The sequence below is a fragment of the Podarcis tiliguerta genome (genome assembly GCF_965153285.1).
Source record: "Podarcis tiliguerta genome assembly, chromosome: 2".
Taxonomy (NCBI): Eukaryota; Metazoa; Chordata; class Lepidosauria; order Squamata; family Lacertidae; genus Podarcis; species Podarcis tiliguerta.
In genome coordinates this window covers 93,455,936-93,475,416 of record NC_139535.1, presented here as the reverse complement: position 1 = coordinate 93,475,416, position 19,481 = coordinate 93,455,936, and the positions used below count along the sequence as shown (strand labels likewise).

At 42.1% G+C, this 19,481-nt stretch overlaps 1 protein-coding gene across 3 annotated transcripts in view; it reads right to left on the bottom strand.

The window, feature by feature from the left end:
* LOC310671364 (E3 ubiquitin-protein ligase RNF213-like) overlaps positions 1–19,481 on the bottom strand; it is a 90,049-nt gene that overhangs the window by 23,468 nt on the left and 47,100 nt on the right. For all 3 annotated transcript variants that reach the window (XM_083427138.1, XM_083427137.1, XM_083427136.1), the window contains 14 exons: positions 14,517–18,113; positions 13,162–13,298; positions 12,493–12,588; positions 12,064–12,182; positions 11,142–11,270; positions 10,914–10,990; positions 8,803–8,950; positions 7,353–7,488; positions 5,567–5,758; positions 4,274–4,413; positions 3,057–3,211; positions 2,440–2,658; positions 1,315–1,496; positions 413–533 (listed from right to left, as the gene is read on the bottom strand). In XM_083427138.1, coding sequence (XP_083283264.1) covers positions 413–533; positions 1,315–1,496; positions 2,440–2,658; positions 3,057–3,211; positions 4,274–4,413; positions 5,567–5,758; positions 7,353–7,488; positions 8,803–8,950; positions 10,914–10,990; positions 11,142–11,270; positions 12,064–12,182; positions 12,493–12,588; positions 13,162–13,298; positions 14,517–18,113 — 5,448 coding nt within the window. The remainder of the gene's footprint in view (positions 1–412; positions 534–1,314; positions 1,497–2,439; positions 2,659–3,056; positions 3,212–4,273; positions 4,414–5,566; positions 5,759–7,352; positions 7,489–8,802; positions 8,951–10,913; positions 10,991–11,141; positions 11,271–12,063; positions 12,183–12,492; positions 12,589–13,161; positions 13,299–14,516; positions 18,114–19,481) is intronic.

Sequence of the window (19,481 nt, the reverse complement as noted above, 5' to 3'; positions counted from 1 at the left end):
TAAAAGAATTCTGGACACTGCAGTCTACCACTCACAGGGTTACAGTTCCCATAAACCTTTAACAAACCACAGTACCTAGAATTCTTTGATGGAAAGAATGCATTTCTACTGTGCTTTACAAGTATTATGTGTACACAACCCCTCCCCCAGCTATAGAATGTCCTCCCGTGAGGCCTGCCTAGCATCGACATTAACAGATTAAAACATATCTCTTTTTTAGGCATTTGAGGCACTATGCTTATTGCTGTTTCTGTCTTACAAATTGGAAGTGCCATTCTACCTATGAACAGAAAAGCAAGTTCTGAGTGCTGAAATAAAACTGGTACATATTTAACTTGTTTATGGCCAGCCAAATAAGCAAAGGATGTTTCTTAAAGTGATGTTTCCCTCCAAATGCAAAAAGGGTCCTTACCTTTCCAAGCCTTGTGGTATATTGCTTTATCAGATCCACCATCTCTGGGATCGCCTTTTCTGCTCCAAGCAGCACGTGTTCCACAAAGAGAGAGACTGAGAAAACCCGATTCCATCGGCTCCTGTTTCAAAAAGAAATGTGAGTTATGGCTTATTTATATATGGGGGGGACGACGACAAGAAAGTAGGAAGAAAGTACCAGATGACTGGATTGAGGGATGACTCCTGCTGTATAAGAAGAATTCATCACTGCCTTTTGCAGAGCACGTCATAAAATTCAGTGGCACTGAAGACTTGATTTGGAAAAGACTAGTAACTCACTAGTAAAATGTAACTAAGGAGAGGGCCAGTACTCAAGTGAGTGCAGCAGCACAGATGCACAGCCTCTCCATTTACTATTCTTTTACTTAACAAGCTACATCTGTTCCACTGAGCTTCAATTCGGAGGCTCACAGAGCCACTTGACTACTGTAATTTTTTCATTCCATATTCCTTTGTAGATTCCATAAAAGCATTTTACTTTTACTATTTATTGCATTTATATCCCACCTCAAGGTGGCATACAAGGTTCTTTTCCCCTCCTTGATCCCTGCAACAATCCTGTGAGGTAGGAAAGGTGAGCTTCAGGGTTGAGCAAGGTGATGAACCCTGGTCTCCCAGCTCTTAGTCTGACTCTCTAACCACTATACCACTTACTAAGTTGTGTGTGCGTGTGATAACACAGGAAACATGTAATCTGGGATTTGAGGGTATTAAGAGGGAAGCAGCTTTGCAAATGGGTGACTACCACAACAGTTCAAATGGGTGAAACAACAATGTAACCAAGTGACAATGTCATATGCAATTAATCTCAAGGAAAACATTACTATACTTTTTAATTCATATTTTGCCTCTCAGACCTACCTGACATCCTGGAGCAGCTGGTCACATTGGCTCTCATTGCTTTGAAAGTAGTTTGCTGTACACACAAGTTCAATTGGCATTTGAAGCTTCTTCACCTGCTGGAGCCATGTTTGAGATTTGCAGTTCAGCAGTTTTTCTTCCAACATCTCAGTACAAGCAATTGCGGCAAGCACATCCAAAACCTAAGCAATCAGGCATGAACAGGGCTTTAATACAGACATGGACAGTAAAGAAAAATACATTCGCTTCAGACACTAGTAAGGCTGTATGCCCCCCTTAACTAAGCAAGTTACAGAAAATAAATATCCCTCTCCCTTGAGTAAGTTGGCATCAGAACTTGAGAAGAACTATGACGATATCCGCATTACCAGTTTCATAAACACGTAATGACACTTCCGCAGTGTGTATAGTTGGTTTCCTTTCTGTTTATCCCATCTATTTCTTTTAAAACAAATGTCCTGCTTTACCCTCTATTCTAAATAGGGCACATTCCATCACCCAACCTTTAACACCTGTATTTTCTTCCTTCCATAGAATTTTACACTAACTATTCAATTTCACCTTATTGCTCTCAGTCCAGCAATTTTCACCGTAATTCTGCCTTGGGAGTATTTGCATAATCCCCCATGCATAATCTTTAATCTTATCTTCCACAGACATCTCAGGAGAGTTGTGGAATATGCTCACTGTACATATGTCCACAACAGATTGATTGCACGGCTGTTTGGCACTGCAATTATGTATAAATCATTTGGTTCACAAGCTCATAGAAGATCTTTGTGTTCTCACAGTAGGGCAGATACACTGTTAAGACAGAGGTGCCCAATGGGACGCCCTCCAGATGTTGTTGGGACTGCAACTCCATCATCCCTGGGAGAGGCAATGCTGGTTGAGGCTAATTCAAGTCATAGCCCAACAAAAGATGCAGGGCACTATGTTGATTAGCTTTGTTATTAGGAGTATAGCAGATACGGACGTGTTAAAGCCTTGTGTGATGTTTAGTACCTCTCCTTAAAGGCAGTATAGTTTCTCCTAATACTTTAGAAAAGCAACGGAAGAATATCATGTACTTCAGAGGCTGTGTTTTTTTCTAAAATATTACCACCCACCCAATATGATTCCTACCATTTGGCGATGCAAGAGGCTGCCTCCTTTCTCAATATGTTCAGTGAGAGCATTGAGCACCTCAGGGTTCACAGCAAGAATCCTGGAAAGGTTTTGCAGACGACTACTAAACTGATGGTAACCAAGATGGATCCAGGAGATGGGCAGCACCTCCTCCTCCGCACTGGGCGAGGCTGCCTTCATTTCCTCTATGCATGATAAGAGAGCTGTCTGCAGCAGCTGGAAATTGAAAAACAAGTCTTTATAAATAAGTGAATTCTTATAGTAATCACATATCCGGTTGAAATAATCTAATTTCTTTAAAGTTGCTTTCGTGTTTTTTTCTTAATAACCAAATGGTTATTAGATAAATGTGCTAACAATCTCAGTGTTATAATGGCTATAATCTCTTATTTAGGTTAGGTTTTTGTTGTAAATAACTTGGTACTTACAGGAAAACCTTGTTGGTAGGTAATTCTGGTGGTTAATGCTTCCAGTATCTTGACAAAGCAGACTTATATTTATGAAAAACAACTGCCAGCAATACCATTTCTTGCAGATGCTACAGCACACAAATTGTGAACGTAGTACACATGCTTTCTTCCAAGCAGCTCAACATCCCTTACTGGCATACTCACATTTAGCTCCTTCGGAGAGGCCACATGCATTATCAGACGGATATAGTCTCTGATAAAACAGTGGAAAATGATGTTTCTTTCTTCAGCAGAGAGACCAGCAATATGCTGCCCCAGTGGTGTCTTCTGAAAGAGTCCTACAAACTTCTCCGCATGGCCTGCAGGTCAGGAGTAAAATGGGAGGAAACTAGATTAGATGGGAATTCCCACAGTATCTCTTTATGCCAAAAGGCATGAATCTTCTTGACTTGCCAGTCATTTTAAAGGTTGTTTTGTATTGCTTTTTGATGGTATTTTGTTTTTATATTGCTTTAAATGTCCTGATATTTTATGATAGGGCAGTATATAAATGCTTCAATAAATAAATATCTCCCAGAAATACCATGCAGCAGTGGCAATGGCCCTATTTCAAAAGTTAAAAGTATGATGACCCTTTACTTTGTAAGCCTCATAACCCAAAACATTGAAAGCTGTTTGTTGTTTATGAAGAAGTCTCTCACCAAGCCCCCCGCCCCCCCCGGTAACTACTGAGAAATGGAAAATTTGACATTGCACCAGAAATGTGGCCCAAATCACTCCTTTAGTCCCAAAGCAATGCTCTTAGCAGCTAGGATTGTCTAGGATTGTCATGTCCTGGACATAAATCCAGGACATTCTTGGATACGCAGGAAATTTTCAGCAGGAACATTTGTCTGTATCCTTTAGGATATGCCTATAAAAGCAATTAGAAACAGAAGATGCTCAGGGACTAAAAACTTGCATAAGCAGAACCAAAAGCCACTGAAAGATCAAGTAAGAATATAGGGTTGCACTCCCCTGTCCTCCTTCTGATAAAGGTCATCAATTAGGATGAACAAGACCAAATCAAGTCACATAATCAGGCCTGAATGCAGATTGAAATGGGTCGAGATCATGTTTCATCCAAGAGCACTTGCAATTGTTGTGCCACCGCCCTCTCAATCACCTTCTCTACGAAGGCAGAATTTGCGAACAGGATTCCAATGGGAAAAACAGAGCCCGGGGGGGAATTCAGGAAAACGGCAAAATGTCCGTTTTGGGGTTTTTTTTGGCAAACAGAACCATAAAGGACAGCAGCTGAACCCCCATAACAAACATCAAAAAGGGATGGTGCCTCATTATTGCCTTCAGATCCATTTGATATATTTATCTAAATGTTCCTATGAGTGACACCAGTTTCAATGTCATCCCTGCACTCTCACCTTCATCACCAATGACATATGGGGCTTGAACCCAAAGGTCTTCCAAAAAATCCTTTATCCTCCAGCTGAAGGGGATTTCATTGCCAGCATCTGTAAATACCTGAAAGGAATTCTCCACCAGAATTGTCTTGGATTGGGAGCTGGGCAAGAAACATGCAGAATCAATTAGAAAGTTGGTAGAATTCCGTTACCAAGCGGGGAAACTTACTTTTACTTTTCTTTAATCTATTAATCATATATAATATAATATATAATATAAATATATTATAAATATAATATAAAAAACCCACAAAAAATAGATCATAAGGCCAGCCTTTAATCTAGGTGCATGTAAAGTGCAATCTGTTTATACAGAAAAAGAAACAACGAATGCACAATGAATGGATTACAGGATACAATTTGTATGAGGGCTGCCTCAATAATTTATTCCGTAAGGATGGATGGATGGATGTAGTGGATGCATTTCAGAGACACTATAATTAACACATGGAATAAAAGGATACCATACTACAGGTCTGGGGAACTCTCTATTGATCCCACAGGATAGCAATTCACAACCCCTACACACACATACACACACACACACCGACTAGCCTGGTACTGTACTAAGGACCTGTATGGGAGCAGCTGGGTAAGATCAGGTCCACCCAGCTCACTCACCCAAGTCTCATGGGAGAGAAGATCATCTACTATTTAGGGAAGCTTTTAATGTTTGATGTATTACAATATTTTAATATTTTTTTTGGAAGCCGCCCAGAGTGGCTGGGGAAGCCCAGCCAGATGGGCAGAGTATAAATAAATTATTATTGTTGTTGTTGTTGTTGTTGCCTAGATTTCAAGATAAGACTGTTGCTTTTTTCATGGCCACGGTTTTGGATTTAGACCCCAGGGTAGAACAGCGAAAAAACCCCAACAAGTTGAGGAGCAAAGAGGATTAAATTTTGCAAAGGGTGGAGGAAAAAAGGAGGACTTCTGCTAGGATAGACAAGAAGACAAAATGGGAGAAGCTCCTAGAAGTGGAAGAGACAGTATTCAAATTTGCAGCAAGGTTCTCCTGTCTAGGCTAGCAGTATGTGATATGACCTAGGTATTAAAGAGTTCTGCTGTAAGCCAAACCTACTGAGAAATGGGAAGCCAAACTGTCACGGCCTTCTACTGGCATACATAGTTGCCAAATGAACAAACAGCTTTCAAAATATTCCTTCACATGGGAGTCAAAATCACATTCACCATTCACATTTAACAACAAATCAATTCACCAGCAATCATTGCTGCCTTGGTTGTGCCACTTACCTTTTCTCACTCATAATGTAAGGGATGTTCAGAAGATTGAGATCATTGAAGATGAACATCCACAGAGCTTTCACACAACTTTCTGTTTCTGGTCTAACCAGCAGGTCCAAGTTGCCGTCTCTGTCTAGGACAGACACCATATAGGCCAGAAATGGTATAACTGCACTCTGCACCCGCTTCCACAAGGTGTTCCTGCAAGTTTCAAGAGAGGTAAAGGAAACAAAACAAAACAAAAAATAAAATAAAATACCCAATATTAAGAAGAAATTATGTTCAGACACAATCACGCACTCTTTCAGGAGCATTCTGACAAGACTGAAAATCTCAAGGGAGAATGTTATAAAGAAAAAGTAATCCTTTTTTTGACTTGCATATATACTTCTTTCTTCTTTTGAAAGCACCTTTCCAACTGTGAACCATGGTTTTGAAGCAGAGTTTATACTGTTTACATAAGGAATGTTACCACCTGAAGCAGAGGCAGAAACTTTGAAAGACAGCCAAACATTACTGGCCCACAGAGCTATTACTGCAGAAAACAACAACACCCAGCTTTATTAAGAGTTTTGGTTCCCATCTTGCACCAGATACACATGTAAATGCTCTGAACTCAAAAGGGCCAGGATATTTAACTAGCTGTAGTACTGCAGTTGACTGCAGAAAACAAAAACAAAACAAAACAAAACAAAACATGGGAGACTTTTCAGACCCTCCACCTGCTGGGAATAAAGCAACAATGCTTTGCAGTAAGTTACCTGAACCACTGTGGTGATGGTGAGGGAAATAGACAAAATTAAAATTTATTCTTCCCCTGCTCATTCTTTTTTAGTAACCACTTGTTGGTGAAACAGATTACTTCATTTGAGACTTTTATTTCCTTCCTGTTTTTTCTCCGAATTACATTTGCTCAAAACAGATTCAGGGCTCGCCCTCATTTCCACTTGTCCTGTGCTTTCTTAGGCACGGGACCCTAAGACTGTCTTTAAGAATCCATGGAAAACCTGATTGCTGTTTGTTCCAATTCAGTGCTAAACCACATGTTTTCCCAGGGGAAAGAGGTAAGGAAAAGGGAGGTGGATAAGACCTGTGTGAGTTAGCATGTGCTAGTGACACTACTTTTGGCCACATGCAAAGCCTGTACATGGGGATGCGGGTGGCGCTGTGGGTTAAACCACAGAGCCTAGGGCTTGCCGATCAGAAAATCCCCGCGATGGGGTGAGCTCCCGTTGCTCAGTTCCTGCTCCTGCCAACCTAGCAGTTCGAAAGCATGCCAAAGTGCAAGTAGATAAATAGGTACCGCTCCGGCAGGAAGGTAAACGGCGTTTCCATGCGCTGCTCTGGTTTGCCAGAAGCGGCTTAGTCATGCTGGCCACATGACCCGGAAGCTGTACAACCCCAGAGTCGTTTGTGACTGGACCTAATGGTCAGGGGTCCCTTTACTTTTAATACTCAGAATGACTTTGTCATGACCAATAAACCTTGTTTTATTTCTCCTTTCAACCAGCTACATTATTTCGCTCTGCATACCACTGCAATATATTTACCAAACTCTTAACACCACCTTGATTCTGAAGCCCTTAAACCCTTAAACCCATCTGAAAAGTTGTTCCCAAAGCTCAAGGGGACCCTCTGGAGAAGTATCAAATGCAGCTTGTGGGGCCACAGCTGGAAGAATAAATTTATAATTCCTCTGAGTGCATGGAACCATCTTAAGAGAGGTGTACTCTTTAGATACTGGCCTATGTTTTTAGATTGCTGAAATATGACTAGTTTAAACTATTGTGTATACCTGAAAGTTCCTGCTTCTTGGAGGGCATTGAGGTTCGATGCCTCCCGAAGCACCCACTCTTTCATGATGTAAGAGTTCTCCTCTTGCTTTTTCAAAAGGGTTAAGAGGCGATTCTTTGTTATCTTCAGGAAGGAGGCTGAAAAACAGCAGAAAGTGTGCTAACCGGTATTCCTTAAGGCTAGATTTCAAGTGTTGAAGACAAAACAAAAGGTACTGTATTTTTTGCCCCATAGGACACACCACCCCATAGGACGCACCTAATTTTTTTTGGAGGGGGGGGAATAAAGAAAAAAAAAATATTCCCCCCCAGGCACGGGGCAGGCATGGAGGAAGCCTGAGCTTCCCCCGACCCCAGCCCCCAGAACAGCCTGCTATCCACAAGCCTAGGGAGCCGCGCCGGTCTCCCCAGGCTTGCAAAGAGCTGCCCGAAGCCCCGGTGCGCTCTTCAGCGCGCACCAGGCTTCGGAATGCAGGAAGCTCTGCACAACCTTCGGAGGGTTGCACAGAGCTGCTGGAAGCCCGGGAGCGCAGGCAGCGCTGCGCAACCCTCGGGAGCCCAGCGTGGCTTCGCGCCGGTCTCCCAAGGGTTGCACAGAGCTTCCTGAAGCCTGGAGAGCGAGAGGGGTCGGTGCGCACCGACCCCTCTCGCTCTCCAGGCTTCAGCGAAAGCCTGCACTCGCCCCATAGGATGCACACACATTTCCCCTTCATTTTTGGAGAGGGAAAAATGCGTCCTATAGGGCGAAAAATACGGTATCTATTTCTACTGGACCAATAGCTAATTTAGTCGGATTTTATCAGCAACACCAGTTAAGGTTTCACAATCTCCTGCATTGCTTGACTGTCAACTATGAAATTACAAATATACAGGGTGAGTCCTTTAAAAGAGGCCCTGTGGATACAGAGTACACATATTCCAGACTCACCCTGTATTATCTATATAAAATTGTTGCGAGTTGTCATCTGGGGATGAGTGAAGAGTTTAGAGTATGCTGACTCTACAGAATGCTCAGCATGAAGTAGGAGAGGTTGCAGATGTGCTGCACTGGTGTTTAGAAACTAGACTAGGTGACAGTAAACTACAGCTGTTATCTTGGCAAGATGGAAGCAATAAAAGCTTTAACTAATATGATTTTGCCTTATTGCCACATCTTGTGGTGGCAAGCAAATTCCACAGGTTAACTATACATGGACTGAAGTACTAATTATTTTTATTTTTATCTTCAAACATTCAGCTTCATTGGATAACCCCAGGTCCTAGTATTACGACACAGCGAGAATCTTCTATCTTTTTTTCTCTCTACACTGCACATAATTCTGTGCTTGATAGCACATGAGAACCCTGTTACCTCATGCTCTGTGGAAAAAGATTGTGTGAACATATTCTGGGAGGGGCTTGCACCAGAAAGCCTTTCACTTTACAAAACTAAATGCTCCTAGTCATTCATACCTTTCAAATCACTTTCCTCAGAAAGAAGGCTAAGGAGAATTTCAATCCTCCTAGTGCTGCGGCTGGAACTCTCATTTGGGTCTCTTAGCATCCCCACAGCACTTTGCACGCAGCTCCTCAGAAGAACAGTGGTGTCCAAGATTTTGGGCTTTCCAGGAGTAGAGAAAGAGAGCCTATTAATATTGTGAAGCAACACAGACTAAGCTGGTGCACATTTCTTCTCTGAAAAAGGGAACTGATGTAAACAAGAGCTTTCTGCCTGTAATGACTCTCTTGCTTGCTGGCCAGTACAGGAGACAAAGATACAGTGGTACCTCGCAAGACGAATGCCTTGGAAGACTAAAAACTCGCAAGACGAAAGTTTTTCGTTTTCTGAGTTGCTTCGCAAGACGGATTTCCCTATGGGCTTGCTTAGCAAGACGAAACGTCTTGCGCCTTTTTAAAAAAACCGCCAATGTATTCCTATGGGAAACCGTCAATACACAGTGGTGCTTCGCAAGACGAAAAAACTCGCAGAACGAATTAATTTCGTCTTGCGAGGCACCACTGTACAAGTTCTCCCCTGCAGCCAGGAATCAGCATATTTATCTGCCTGGAGAAGAGCAATCATAAAAGCAAGGAAAAGGGATAGCACAGCGAGGTCCTATTAACAAAAACCAATAGGTACTTGTTTTGTTATGGTGGAGAAGTGAGAAGAACCCACTTCCTGCATTGGAGATCTACTCCACTTGCGATAATTGGTGTCCTTGGTCTCTTTGGAGTGTTTAAGACAGGACCCAGCATGGGATCTTTGTTTTATCAGTCCAATAATAGGCTTAGTGCTGGGAGCAGAGGGGAGAGCAAGAATTGAGTACAGAAGCATGGAGACACTAAAAAGGAGCTCCTGCAATGTTCTGGTAAACAGATGATAGTGAGGCTAACAAAATGATGGCCACCAGGAAAATGCTGGGCTTACTTTCAGTGCTAATAAGGGACGCCTGCAGACTTTGTGATTATTTATTCATTAAATTTCTATACTGCCCTTCATCCGAGGATCACAGGGCTGTTTACAACACATAACATAGTAGCAAACAAAAACAATACTAACCTGCCCCCACCCAAACACACACAATTTAAAAGGCCATAAATTAGCTAATAAGCCAAAGGTCTAGGAGAAGAGGAATGTTTCTGCCCAGTACCTAAATATACTGTATGTAACTAAGGTGCCAGGCAAGCCTCCCTGGGGAGAGCATTCCGCAAGCAGAGAGCCACTGCAGAAAAGGCCTGCTCTCATGTTGCCACCCTCTGGACCTCTCATGGAGGAGGCACACAAAGAAGGACCTCAGAGGATGATCACAAGGTTTGTTAGTTCTTATGGAGAGAGGAGACCCTTGAGGTGCTACCATTCACCACTGTCTTTGAGAGGCTCAGTAGAAGCCCAGAGATGGAAGCTGGCTGAAATGGGCCCTAACTAATTGTTTAATGTCTAGAGGGGGTGTCTAGAGTTTGGAGGTAGCCAACCTGTTCCTCTGTGATGAGGAAGACTTGCCCTTAGGGATCAATTGGAATGGTAGGCCAGAGCAATCCCCTGTGCTCAGAGGAACACATGTTCTGGAGAGACTTGCTTTTGGAGACTCCATGGCAGCAGCAGCAGCCAGAATTCCCACCCCTTAAGTCTTCACCACTCTAACATGGGTGGTCATTTTTACTATAGATCTGCCTGTTTGTTCAGGAAAGCCACAGAAACAATGTACAGGCGAGAGAGCAGATATGGACAATAAGGGGAGCCAAAAAAAAAGGCAAAGAAGGCTGGGAGGGTCGGAAAACATGCAAAGATAGCAGAGCAGATGGGAGAAGGGTTGAAACCCAGGCAAAAACAGGGAAAGGAACCCAAACTCTTGTATGAGAAAGCATAATCCATGCTTATTAGATGTTTCCTCACTACACCTGAGAAAATATGGGGATATTGGGGGGGGGGGAATGGAGGGGAAACCATAACAGAGAACAAGTACAATAATACCTCTGGGATTTTTATGATTTGTCCTCAGCATGAATAAGGGGAGGGGGGGAGCACTCTCTGTTTTCAAAGGTAGCCAAATAAAATAATTAAAGTGAGATACATTGAAACTTACAGCCAATCTTTCTGTTTTGGGTGCTGCTGATACCACATCCATCTCCTCATCTTGTTCTTCCTTTGCCATAATCACAGCTGCAAATAATACAGAAGATTGCATGGGTTGAAATTTGCTTACTGATAAAATTAAGGACACCGGGAATGACTACAAGTTGTCAGAAGTTAATTTACTTATTCAAATTTACTTATTTACTTATTCATCACTTATTGAAATTCTTACACTCACGTTTTTGTGCAGACTTCCCCGTATCTTCATAAAACAGCTGGCTGAGGGTTATGTTCCTCAGGGAAGTTACATCAGAAACCATATCCTTGGATCTCCTTAGATCATCAATGTGCACAGACTGCCACATTCCTAGCAATAGACAGAAATACTTTCGGTGACTACTGCCATGAAGTTATCATGGCTCAGCACCTGAGGGCCCCAGTCCTGCCACTCACCACTTGGCCCAGGACGGGGCTTGTTGGGCTCTATAAAGGACTGCTGCTGCTGCTAGGCAGAGAGGGCTCCGTTTTGTTTTGTTTAAATTGCTGTTATTTTTTACCTATGTCATTTTAAACTGTGATATTCATGCTGTATTCTTAGTTTTAGATTTCAATTTATGTGGAAATTGTTTCCCATTTGGTTGTGTATTTTTTAATGTGGTTTATTTATTGTTTATGACTTTTTTAATTATGTAAATCTTGTTACGCTGTAAGCCGCCTTGAGAATTGTTTTTTTAACTGTGCAAAGGCAGCATACAAATAAAAAATGATGATCTAAAAAAAAAAAAGAAAAATCCAGTGCAGGACAGATAGGGATGAGCCTAACTACCTAGAGGCTCAATAATACTGATTTCTTATTTATTAGACTTATATACCATCCTTCATCAAAAGGTATTCACAGTATGGGCATCTTTTAACTCCGTCTGCTCTCTTTGTATTGTTTTCAAAAGAAAGCAAAAGACAGCAAATATTGCATTTATTAGAGAAGTGTCCTGACCACAAGATTCAATTTGGACCTCAATTTGATACTTCACAAAATAGCCCTATTTTCTTCTCTATTTGCGCCGATATCAGGTATTTATTCAGAGTTGCAACAGCACTCCAAACTCACTGAAAACCTCATATTTATTCTACATCCCACTGCACCAGTGTTGCAGTCCTACCTCCATGAAATCCCACATAGGAACTTCCTCCTTCAATGCGAGATAGCTTAGTGATGAAGAGCACAAACACTGAGGCTTCACACAGATCTATTTTGTTAATTTCATTAACAGCTGAGTATCTGTAAGGGAAAGGAAACACTTGTCGGCAATTTCAAGCGGCAGTACAGAGGACGCTATTCCTAATCACATCTCATTATAGCAACACTTACAAGGCTTACTTCTCCACCCCATCCTAACACCAAGTTTTAAATGTTCACTATGTTCATATAGGTTCACACAAAAGCTTGTCTTCCCTCACACTTTCCTCAAGTGTTTTACTAGACCTTGAAAAGGGTAGACCTTGAAAAAGATTGTGGTAACTGTTAGCCATGAGTTCAATGCTACTCTAATAAAGAAGCTGGAAAATACAACACATGCTATACAACATACTTGGCTGAGGCAACAATCTGGGCACTGAGAGATCCATTTTCAAAGTCAGTCTGAATAATCAGTATTTTAGTTCCAGGCGCAACAGAAAGAGAATTCCTGGGAGAAAACAACAGATGTCACAAGAATGGTTAAAAGGTTATTGTATTTCAGGCACAGAGTGGATCATCACACACAACAGTACGGTACCCAGACTTCAAATATCTGAAAGACCACCTCCTTCTCTATAGACCATCTCAGGTGCTGAGACTGGCAGAGGGGGGCCTCTTGGTAGGTTTGGGGTGGTGGTGGTAGCCTGGGAAAGGGCATTATCTGTGGCTCACCCTAAGCTATGAACTCCCTCCCCACAGATGTGTGTCTGGTACCTTCATTCTGCAGTTTCCAGACAATGCTGAAGACCCAACTCTTGGATATTTTTAGGCCCCACCTTTTATGACTATATGTTGTTTTTAATATTGTCACACACCACGGCACCTTAGGGTGAAGGGTGGGTGATAGATAAATAAATATCAACTTCCATCTATCCCAGCAATCTGAATCTATAACATAACCTTAAATGCTACCACAAGCCCATGCTTATTCTCTACCCATCTGTTTCACTCAAAAATTCTGTTACTGTCATCTTCAATGTGGTCTACAAACCAAGTGGACTGAGAAACGCAAGCCACTCACCGAATTTCTTTCAAAAAGGAATGTTCTGTGTCAAACTGTTGCAAGAAAAGAACTTTTGGAATGCCTACATTGTCCAATAGTTCTGTCTTCAAAGTCTCTGTGTCTGCCGCAGTCAAGAGTCTAGAAAAAGTTGTAACCTGAAACGTAAAGAAAAATACGAGATTTCTCTGTCAGAGATGTACAAAGCCTTTTAAGATTTTTGCACAACTGCACACAGGAAACCCTTTTGAAACAAAATGAAGCAGTATGGCATGGTAGTCTAATGTCCAATAAAATTAAGGTTAGCCCCACCAGCACCACATACACTAAGGAGGCCCTTGAGTTGCTCTTAGGATCTGAGTGATTGACAGCAATTGACAGCAATCAAGAACCCAACATTTCTGTCAGAACAAATCCCAAAAACTTTGTTGTCAACTACTACACCTATTTGACAACAAAAATTCTATTAGATCATGATGGGAATGAAAATAAAATTAAAAGGGAGGCAGAGAGGGAAAAAGAAATGCAACTCCTGTTTGAAGGAAAAGGTATAATCTGCTGAGTAGTATTTAGATGCCTTACTTTTTACCCTGACAAGCAGTCTAGACGTTGCTAATTTCTTGGACAGTCTTTCCACTGCCAAAGGAAGCACTAGGAAATCATTCCACCAACAAACATGGGCAAAACAGATCTTATTTGGATTCTCTAGATCTCTGGCCGCATACGAGACACCAAGAATGCTGGCATCTGAGTTGCCAAAAAAGCAAAATTAATTGTATCACCTGTCACCTGTATCTGCTGTTTGAACTTTTAATTTCAAAATGTTTCTAGCACATGGAACACCCATGGCGAAGCGGATAGCAAGATATTCACTGTTTTATATTGAATAAGATCAAATAAAACAATACAACTTGGTTTGCTGTTATGAGAGGCATCTAGAGTATGCTTTAGATTTGCATTCTCTCCTCCCTTCTCCTTCACACACAAGCCCAAGGCTTGCTGTAGCACATTCTCTTTACAAACCGTGTATCACCATTACACCTGAACTGGACCAGTAGCTACATTTTACCTTGCTGTAAATACTGCTTGATGGACAATTTAATGAAGGAAGGCAGGCCTGGTAATGGCTGCTTCACTTTTACCCATGAGAAATATCTTAAACCTTTGTCCAACCAGTAAAATATAGCTCAGACCAGACTTTTGACTTAACATTTTCTGACAATATAGAATAATGATCTCCAAGGTGAAGAGAAATATATTTTCTGATCCATATGCTCCCATGCGTAGTCTAGAATTATTAAAGTTCTAATGCCATCTCAGGAGAGCAAAACTCCTCATGTATTAAAAAAAGAACAAAGAAGTATTTCAGAACTCACCTCAATAAAGGTTGTGTGACTCCTAGACTCTGTCCCAAGGCAAGCACGAAGGAACTCTGCAAGCGAAGTGTGATGTTGCTGCTGAAAGTATACCTTGGCCAAGTCATCTGCCAGAAAGGAACCCAGCCGCGAATCACCAAGGCGGACTACAGAATCAGGCGTTGCACAGTTTAACAGGACCAACTTGGCTTCTTCTTGTACTTTTCGCATCAGCTCCTGAGGGGAAACATCCATTTTCAGCTTCTCTGTCACCTGCAAGACAACTGAGGCACAGGTGTCAGGATGGTAGCCAACAAAGACATCAGAAGGGGTATATTTCTGCTGGCCCATAAAGTATTTTTCAGTTTCAGCTGCTGTGAAGCTTTCCACCCATTTCTTCAATTCTTCCACAGTGTCTCTTTGCCTCTTGTCCAACACGGTATTGATGTCTAGGTAGTGCTTTTCAAGCCTGTTGATCAACGGGATGGGGAAATGTTTGTAGACCACCTCTTTCTCCTCAATGACAATCAAACGGAACTTAGGGTGCACTCTGCATTTCACTCGATGGGTCCCCAAGCCCAAGTCAACATACTTTTGACCAGCAAGTTGAACGTAATACTGGTTGAGGGCATCGTAGAGGCTTTCATACAGATTCTGCAGGTTGAGAAGAATGACCATCTGCCCTGTCTCCATACAGATCTTCACTCGGTTGATGTTTCTGCAGATCTGGGTGTATTCCTGGTCTTTGGGAAAACTGGAACCAAAAATAATTTCTGGCTGCTGTGTATCTTTGAAAAAAGCCTGCTGCAGGATCTGGAGGGCTGCATAATTTTCCGTCAACACCAGCAGGTAACGGCATTCACCATCCTCATAGTCACTGTAAATGTTCTGCTGAACTAGATCAATTGTACCAGTGTCCTCACGGATGGTATCTCCTTTTTCTGAGAACCTAGACATAAAAATGTTCAAGGCCTCAATACCTTCTTTACCACTGAAATTACGGAGAACTATCTCTGCTAGTTCACGGGGAGCTGGCTCTCTTTTCAGTTTTTTGGTTAAAGCAAACACCATTTTTATGAGACTGTAATAATCACGCAACCCAAAGAACTCCTTGCCTTGGGTCTTGCAAATTTCCTCATAAGCACTTGCAAAGATGGGAAAGAAGCGGTCAACTTTGTGCAGGACGGAGCGTTCTGAAGAGCAGATACCCTTTGCGCTTTCTATGAGCTCCTTCTTGTTTGGCTCTCCACGGGATACAAAGATGCCTCGATTCATCTTAGCTGGATCCAGCGCCCAGTTAGAGATCCCAATGAAGCCAACTTTTTTATGAGGGAGTGGATCATCATCAACACAGCCATCTTCCAAGAGCGGGTGAAGGGTCTTCAGAGGCATTTTGGGGGAGTCTTCAGCCAAGCCAATTTCATCTAACACCACCACAGAGACATACTCCTTTAGGTTCTTTCCTTCTTGGAAGCGAGCACAATGCTTGAAAGTGTTGATGATTCCCTCAGGGGTAGAGTGTGGGCTGCACTGAAAGGACACCAAATGGATTTGCTTCAGTTCTTTATAAAGCTCAGTATATGCTGCTTGGCCTTGCATGGCATCAGCCACAATCGTTTTGGCAAGAGATTTGGAACTGCCAGGCTTGCCAATGAGAAACAAGGGGATTTTAAGTTCAATGCAGATAACCATCATAAAAACATTTTCCTTCAGTGCCAAGTTCTTGGCGATCGTTTCCCTCAGAGGTAGGTCACTCAAGAAGAGATCCTGAACTAAGCCAATTTCTTCAAGGATTCCCTTTTCATCATCATATGGCTTTGGAAGGATGGTGCTGATGACTCTGCGGTACTCCCTTTTCCTTTCCAGGGAAGCATGGTAGCAAACACCCACTGAAAGAACCAAGGACCAAAGGACTGGGTCTCGCTGGACAAAACCTTTAGCTGCCTTCCTCTCTGCAACTTGCTTTTCCAGATGTTTCATTAGTAGTTCACTGTGGCTGTGGAACCACTTGAAGACTTCCACGCAGCGTTCCACATCTCTGAGGCTGATAAAGCTGCATTCATCATTCCTTCGCCTCATATATGTCTGAGACTCAAAAAGCACATCTGTTATTAACTGGAGCTCAACATCAGACATTGGTATTGACCTAGTTAGTCTTTGCACAATCTGCTGTATATAGAGTTTTTCAGTAACGTTGTTCAACTGTCCGAAATCCCACACTAGAGGGATCATGCTAGGAGGGAGCGCATGGACACGGTATACCAGCTGCCTAAGAGGAATGGAGCCAAGCTTTTCCTTGGTCTCCTCTGCTTTGACACGGTAGCCTAAGCCAGCCGATTCCAAGCGCTGAATCATTTCCCCTGTATGCTTGCGATAAGGATTGCATGCAGCTATGATTTGCAGACCTGAGTTGTGGACCAAAGGCTGTCCTTCAACTGTGCGATCACACAAGACTTCCTTGATGCTGCTGACAGCTTCAGTGGTGTTGGCTTCATCAAAAAACAGGATGGTGTCAAACTGGTATTGTTGTTTATTGTCAATAGCAATGTCTTCTGCTTCCCTGACTTTGGCATAGATCGCATCTGCTGTGGTGCCTCCATGGACTTTGACAAGCTTCATGTTATCGGCATTGGCACCGCTCCTACGTAGTTCGCACAGGAATTTTATTAGCCTGGTTTTTCCACAGCCAGTTTCTCCCATGAGGACAACAGGGATACCACACCTGAATCGCATTTCAATGGCAAGGATCTTTAGCATATTGTCTGTTGTGAGCTCATACGTATCATCAGGATCAATTGGCCACTGTATTCCTAAAACCATGCAAAGTTTCTCAATTTTGTCATGTCTGGGCAGTGCATCAAAATTAATGTTGAATGGAACTCTCTGAAGGCACAATCCCTGGTATAGCTGAGCTGTCATTACATTTCTCTTGATGACACTCCCATTCAAGGGATTGATGGCATCAATACCACCATTAGTACTCGGTTTGAGATGAAAGCCAATGAATGTCATAGATACAGAATCCGCATTGAAAAATATATATGGGTGGGGTTCTGTCTCCCACTTCTTCCGAATACGAAATGGAGCAAGATCTTCTTCTGTGACTCCTTCCATGTCAAAAAACTGATTCCCCGGGCTTTCATCAGAAATGTTTAGAGATGGTGTAGCAAAATCCTTTGCCATTAAAATCATAAATGTGACCACGAAATTTTTGAAGCCGTGTAAAGTGTCGTTGACAAAATCAGCATTACAGAACACCGATGTTTCACAATTTCTCAGTTGAAGGTTCAAAAACCAAGCAAAGTTTCTCAGTTCTGACCAGGAAGGATCTATCACTCCACAGTGGATCAGGAGCATCTGCAGGCACTCTGCTGGTGTCCCTTCAACAGAGCCTTTTTCATACTGGAATGTGTCAAGGCAATCTCCTCTGCTAGATCTTCTCAAGTACTGGTAGGGTCTCTGAAAGGCTTCGCTACGGAACACTTCCTGATCTATACCTGGGTCTGAGCAATCATAGGACAGATTCTTCTGCATGTCCATTTCTAGGACTTCCTTGGGAGATCTGCAGGTTACTTTGGGGAACACATCCATGAAGTTGTACTTCAATCCTGGAAAATACTTTGTTTAAAAAAGAGAGAGAGAGAGAGAGAGAGAGAGAGAGAGAAAGAAGGGAAAGGTTATCCCAATATCACACATCTTAGTCACTCATACTGTTTGTTTGTTTGTTTGTTTGTTTGTTTTGGTAATTTTTCCACAGCTTTTAAACTTTTAAACTGATGAGTTAATACTGCTTCTCATTCATTCTCTTTTCCTGGATAATTAAAAAAATATCAGTTATATTAGCAAACATACAATTTTAATATCAACATTCCATAAATACATGATTATGTTAGAAATCATTAAACTCATTAAAAATAGGAGCTTTGCAATAGGGTTTTTCAGTGGTGTACTAGCAAAGTACCATGTAAGAACCATGAACCTTGGTAAGTTGGATGTGATCAAAAATGAGATGGCAAGAATAAATACTGACATCCTGGGCACCAGTGAACTAAAATGGACGGGAATGGGCGAATTCAGCTTGGATGACCATCAAATCTACTACTGTGGGCAAGAATCCCGTAAAAGAAATGGAGTGGCCCTCATAGTCAACAAAAGAGTGGTGAAAGCTGTACTGAGATGCAATCTCAAAAATGATAGAATGATCTCGATACGAATCCAAGGCAGACCTTTTAACATCACAGTAATAAAAGTTTATGCACCAACTACTGGGGCTGAAGAAACTGAAATTGACCAGTTCTATGAAGACTTACAACACCTTATAGAAATGACACCAAAGAAGGATGTTCTTCTCATTATAGGGGATTGGAATGCTAAAGTAGGGAATCAAGAGATAAAAGGAACAACTGGCAAGGGCCAGTTTGGAATTCAAAACGAAGCAGGGCAAAGGCTAATAGAGTTCTGCCAAGAGAACAAGCTGATCATCACAAACACTCTTTTCCAACAACACAAGAGACGACTCTACACATGGACATCACCAGATAGGGAGCATCGAAATCAGATTGATTATATTCTCTGCAGCCAAAGATGGAGAAGCTCTATACAGTCAGCAAAAACAAGACCTGGAGCTGACTGTGGCTCAGATCATCAGCTTCTTATAGCAAAATTCAAGCTTAAACTGAAGAAAGTAGGAAAAACCACTGGGCCGGTAAGATACAATCTAAATCAAATCCCTTATGAATACACAGTGGAAGTGAGGAACAGGTTTAAGGATTTAGATTTGAAGAACTATGGATGGAGGCTCGTAACATTATACAGGAGGCAGCAACTAAAACCACCCCAACGAAAAGGAAATGCAAGAAAGCAAAGTGGCTGTCCAACGAGGCCTTACAAATAGTGGGGGAGAGAAGGCAAGCAAAATGCGAGGGAGATAGTGAAAGATACAGGAAATTGAATGCAGATTTCCAAAAAATAGCAAGGAGAGACAAG